The 6,156-nt window shown below is 39.8% G+C and overlaps 1 protein-coding gene across 1 annotated transcript; it reads right to left on the bottom strand.

The window, feature by feature from the left end:
- Window positions 1–551: 551 nt before the first annotated feature.
- Window positions 552–5,708, bottom strand: si:dkey-211g8.9 (free fatty acid receptor 3). Its single transcript, XM_055018113.1, has one exon. It carries the CDS (start codon window positions 3,970–3,972, stop codon window positions 2,872–2,874), a length of 1,101 nt encoding a protein of 366 aa, XP_054874088.1. The 5' UTR covers window positions 3,973–5,708; the 3' UTR covers window positions 552–2,871.
- Between the last annotated feature and the right edge of the window lie 448 nt (window positions 5,709–6,156).

Raw genomic sequence — 6,156 nt, 5'->3', positions numbered from 1 at the left:
GAAATACATGAAGACCAGTTTTCAAACCGTTTTAATGACTGATGAATGCTGCGCTACACTGGATGGTCCAGATGGATGGAGCTGCGTCCCAACAAGATGTGATGTTTTAGGCTGGAATAATGGCCAGTGAGCTGATGGGACCCTTAACCTTCCAGGCACCAAAAATATTGTTCCCTTGTCTGAAAAAAATCCAAAAATTCAGCAAAAAAATTCCTCAATTTTCAGAAAATTTGCAAAACCTTCAGGAAGAAAATTCCAATAATTCCTTAAAAGTTTCCTTTAAAAGTTTTATTTAAAAAAAAAAAAAAAAAATCCCCCAAATTTGGCGAGAAAATTCTTGTAAATATTTTCAAAAAATGAGTAAAAGTCTTAAAAAGAAATCCTAAAAATATCTAAAGTGATTCCATATATATCAGTAAAACTTCTAATATTTTCTTTAAGAACATTCACATAAAAATCAACCAAAATCCAGTGAATTTCACTGGATTTTGGTTGATAAAAACACGACAACCAGCTTCAAAACTTATTTACTTTATTAATAAAAGGGGACAGTACAGCTGTAAAAATGTCAAATTATGGATATTAACAAGTCAAATCACTAAAAAATAGAATTAATTTACATGTTAACCCTGAAAAAAACAGCCCACAACAATAATAATCCATTCTTGTACTATGTGACTGTAAAATTACACTATTTAACATGTATTTGAAGCAGAAAAATGTCAATATTTTACAGATATTCACTGTTATTTGAAAGAAATTGAATGTATGTTTAATGGACTGATAAATATTTGACAGATTTTCCCTGTTATTGTTCAGCTCCTGATAATATTTAGTAAAATCACAGACAGAAAATGTAAAAAGACATCAAAAATCTGTTCAAATGATGTAAAACTCTCCAACGAGTGAACACATGATTCAAATTGAATAACTGTCGGAAGAGACTCAATAAAAATCTCATATTAAACTCATTTCGTGCCATTTTTTAGTACATTTAAAGTCATTTTTGGACTTTTTTCGGTACTTCAGTCAGATTTTTAGTCAATTCGGACAGTTTTATATCATGTTGGACACGTTTGAAGTTATTTTAGAAAAGTATTGAGTTTCTTCACAAGTTTCAAACAATTTTGAACAATTTTAGAGGTACTTTTACTGTATTCGAAGCATTTATATCGGCAAAAAAACTGACCCAAATAACGATCGGTGTGTTTTTATGACATTTTTTGTCATTTTGGTTCAGAATAATAATTTGCATTAATGCTTGTATTGTATTTTTGAATGACTTCATGTTTGAAATATGTTTATTTTTCACTTTATAACAGATTTTGATGATTGAGAAAGAAGAATATTAAACAGAAGAGCAGTAGAAGAATGAAAAACATCCATTTTGTTGACATTTTTCACTATTTTCCTCCAAGTTTGCATCACCTCTAGTACGATTTCATCAGTGATAAAGAGCTTAGGGTAGTAATACAAATATTACAGTTTCTTTAGAAGTATAAAAGGTAATTTTAAACATTTAAATGGAATGATATCAGAAACGTTTTCTGAGGAATAACTGGAAAATGATAGAAACTTTTCATTACAAAGATACTGAAGAAGAAAACGACCCACTGATGCATCTCAGGGTTAAAGAAAAAAAGTCAAAATTGTGTTTATTAAGGACTGAAAAGCGCATTTTAAAAAAGTCTGTTATTTTATAGATTAGTTTGATAATTACAGAAAACAACCAGTAAAGTCGTAGATGCTGACAGTAAAAACAGGATCCAGCTGTAGATAATGTCACAGTGTCTTTATTTATCTTATTTCTTTGCTTTATTTATTGTTGTTACTTTTAAACTTCATATCTTTATCCCAGAGATTGCTTTTATTTCCCTGTGTTTTTTCTGCTTTATTGTGTTTTGTATTTATTTATTTTGATCTTATTTATTTTATCTTGTTATTTGTCCTTGCTGCTTTATTGGTGAATGTTGGAACACTGAACACTTGTTTGTCAGGTTCAATGTGCGTTTTTTTAATAGTCCGAATGCAGTCATTTTAATCTGCAAACAAATCCACCCACAGGTTTAACCCTCCTGTTGTCCTCATTTCAAGGCACAACAAATGTTGTTTCCTTGTCTGAAAAAAATACAAAAATCCAGCAAAAAAAAATCCCCAAATTTCTGAAAATTTGCAAAACTTTCAGGAAGAAAATTCCAAGAATTCCTTAAAAGTTTTTTTTTAAAAAATCCCCCAAATTTGGTAAGAAAATTCTTTTAAATATTTTCAAAAAATGATTAAAAATCTCCCAAAAAATTCCTAAAAAATATCTAAAATGATTACATACATATATGATTAAAACTTTTTTTTGTCTGCATTTATTCTCATTGTTTAACTCCACAGAAGAGGTGTCAACATTATATGAGATTGATGCATATTTTAGTCTTGCAGCCAAATATTTTGATATTTAGTGCATGTGTGTGTGATCAGTAAAACTTCTAATATTTTCTTAAGAACATTCACATAAAAATCAACCAAAATCCAGCAAAATTCACTGGATTTTGGTTGATTTTTTTTGTGAATGTTCTTAAGAAACATTTTTCACATTTATTTTTTTCCACCAAAAAATGTTCAAAGATTTCCCAAAAATGTTGAAAATGTGGACATCAGAAGTTTCACTGTGAAAATATATAGTTTGTTCCCACATTTTCAAACTTTAAATCGAGTCAATTTTGACCCGCAGGACGACACGAGGGTTAAATGAAGTAACCTTGACCGCTAAAAATCTGTAGTTTTACAGATTTTCATTCATTCTTTGACCATAAAATGAGAGTTTTACGGTCTTTAAATCCACTAAAAGCATCGCTACTTTACTGATATTTGCTGTTGTTTTCACATTGTTCCAGTTTTTAATGCTTTTTTCTTCCACCTTGCTGCCAGATTGTCTGTTTTTTGCCGTTTTCCTACAGCGTACCTCTCTGCTGGGGTTTCTTTCTGTCCATGACTGACTCCGGTCTCCTCCATCACCGCCTGGTTCTTCTCCAATAACGTCGGCGCCCTGAAGCTCGGCGCTCCATTGGTTGGTTTCCATCGGAGTCGACCGCAGTCGCTCCGCCTGAACTGACTCTGCCGCCCACAGATTTTTCCCAGGATGCCTCTGGACACGGCCGGCGACAGCATCATCATGACGACGGGTTCCAGGAAGACGTTGCAGAGGCTGGTCAGCATGGCGGTCGTCCTCCACTCCACGTTGGTCTGCAGCACGAAGCCCACCACATGCGAGGCGTTGTAGGGGGCGTAGCAGACCACGAACACCACCAGGGTGGACAGCGCCACCGCCAGGACCCTACGCTTCCCTGCGGGTCGCAGGTTGGAGCGCCACACCAGCATGACGCAGCGCAGCGTGCAGAACGACGTCACTGCCAGCGGCAGCAGGAACAGGACCACGGCCATCTCCAGGCGCAGCGGCAGCAGCACGGCCAGCTGCGACATGTTCAGGTGGTCGTAGCACGCCGACGAGTCTTCGTTGGAGGAGACGAAGTAGGCGCCACCCTCGGCCACCAGGCTGATGCTGAGGTGGAACAGAACCAGGGCCCACAGGGCGGCGCTAATGAGGCAGGAGAAGCGAGCACGGCGGTACTGCTTGTAGGCGATGGGGAAGGCGATGCTGAGGTAGCGTCCGACCGTCACCACAGCGATGAAGAGGCAGCTGCCATACAGCGACGAGTACAGGAAGAAGCTGTAGACCGGACAGACCGGCGCCGGCAGCATCCAGTCCTGCAGCAGCGTCTCCAGTGCCTTGACGGGCAGCCAGGCCACCAGCGCCAGGTTGGCCAGGCACAGGTTGAGGGCGTACACCACGTTGGGTGTCGCACCTCGCTTACGAGCTTTACGGATGTAGACGAAGAGGACCAGCAGGTTGGCGGGGAGGCCGAGCAGGAAGGTGAAGCTGTAGACGGCGAGAGCAAAGCCATTCTTCAGAGTCAGACGCATCTCTGAAGTCACACTAAACACCAACTAACCCCAACAGCATCTTTAAAAGCACCAGATCCCCCTCAGGTCCGTCTGCAGCGCTGCAGAGCCGACGTCCTCCCTCCATCACCAGCCCACTAACCACCTCTGAGGGCAACAACAGTAAAAGAGGCAGAGGCTGGAGGGGCACGAAGGAGGCGAGGCGCCGACAACATCATGAGGAGCAGATAAGGAGACGAAGCCGCTCATGCAGAAGCAGGGGGGTATTTACCGGCTCCAGACCGCCTTAATTGCCCTCTGAGTGGAGGGCAGCGGACAGGTAGCATCTGGGCCCTTCAGTGAAATGATTCAGAATAATTGAGGCAGTCAGGAAGCACTGGTCGTCCCTCTGCCGCCTGAACCAGAGGAGGGTTGGCAGTAAAGCCATAAAACGCTGACAGGACGGGCCGGGAAGAGTTTTATGATGGAGGATTAGTTCCTCTGCTGGGTGGGCGTGTTGCTCAGCGTGGAAATGGAGCAGAAAATCACCGCCTCGTTGCAGAGGCATTTTATTGGAGCAGAATGAATGACAGTGTGAAACGATTTTCTGAGAAACAGATCAAAACATGCACTGTAAAAATAATAAAAATATGTGAAACTTGAAAAGCCCTCAGAGCTCAGTCCTCCTCCAAGGCTGCTCATTCCCCCATATGTCAGAAATGCAGCATTTGTTTATTAGTTATTGATGATAAGAAATCACAGCAACATAGAATGTGTCCATTTAATATAGATGAACTCACAAACTAAATGACCTTGCTCTGAGCACAGGTGTGTGTTCTGCATGTGTAAATTATGTACAGATACTGGATCACGTGACCTAAATATGTAGCGGGCGGCAGGAATTGATGGGACTCAGAAACACCCCCACAATTTAATCAGTTGTTCCTTGGATCATTTCTGATGGATAAGTCCTGATAAGTCCTCAGTGGTGGATTTGTAGTAGGATCACAATCATGTGATCATCAGCAGGCAGCTGATGTAGGGTTCACTGGTTGTCATGGTTACAGTGACGCTGTGCCGCTATCTGGCAATGATACAGAAATCTTTAATAAATCCGTGGATCCAGACTATAAGCTGCATCACTGCCAGAATCTAATCACTTGGTTCTTGTGTCATTTCTGACCTTCCCTGAAAATTTCATCCAAATCCATTGGTCTGTTTTAACAGATAGACAGACAGACAGACAGACAGACCAAAACCGATTGTGCCAAATTGCAAAGGACAACAGAAAAAAATATTCAAAACACTGGAATATTGTAGCGTTAAAACTCTAAAAACAGGAAAATAATAGCAAATATATGTAAAGTTTAAAGTTTAGTGGATTTAAATACAGTAAATTCATGAATGTTATGGACAAGATTGTTGGCATTATGTAGAGTTTTCTTCTACCTTGTCAATTAATGCTTTAAAAATGTACTAGATATTGTCTATAATTTAACAAAACAGAAAAAGATCTGTAAAATACCTGAATATTATTCTTAAAAAAATTTACCATCCATGTCATGTTTATAGTCACATGTTGTAAAAGGAGTAATTCTGATTTTATCTACCAAACTGTAAACTGACTTTAAAAAAAAAAAAAAAGCTGTAGCAAAACTAAGCAAACTAATTTTTCAATTCTTGATCATTTTTGTTTAAATGAAGGCAAATATCATTACAATAATATTTTAACAGGAATTTTCTGCTTGGTCAATATGGAAAAATTCATGATGCTGCCACCTCCATGCTTCCCATCATGATGCTGCCACCACCATGCTTCACATCATGATGCTGCCACCACCATGTTTCACATCATGATGCTGCCACCACTGTGCTTCACATCATGATGCTGCCACCACCGTGCTTAATATTATGATGCTGCCACCACCGTGCTTCACATCATGATGCTGCCTCCACCATGCTTAATATTATGATGCTGCCAACTCCATGCTTCACATCATGATGCTGCCTCCACCATGCTTAATATTATGATGCTGCCAACTCCATGCTTCACATCATGATGCTGCCACCACCGTGCTTCACATCATGATGCTGCCACCACCGTGCTTCACATCATGATGCTGCCTTCACCGTGCTTAATATTATGATGCTGCCACCACCGTGCTTCACATCATGATGCTGCCACCTCCATGCTTCACATCATGATGCTGCCACCACCGTGCTTCA

The sequence above is a fragment of the Amphiprion ocellaris genome, chromosome 15 (assembly GCF_022539595.1).
Source record: "Amphiprion ocellaris isolate individual 3 ecotype Okinawa chromosome 15, ASM2253959v1, whole genome shotgun sequence".
Lineage (NCBI taxonomy): Eukaryota > Metazoa > Chordata > Actinopteri > Pomacentridae > Amphiprion > Amphiprion ocellaris.
Note: the sequence above shows the minus strand (reverse complement) of the source record. Positions and strands in the feature narration are given on the sequence as shown.

Bases quoted from the DNA above. Each gene is read 5' to 3' on its own strand.
- si:dkey-211g8.9 (XM_055018113.1), bottom strand. From the start codon at position 3,972: ATGCGTCTGACTCTGAAGAATGGCTTTGCTCTCGCCGTCTACAGCTTC.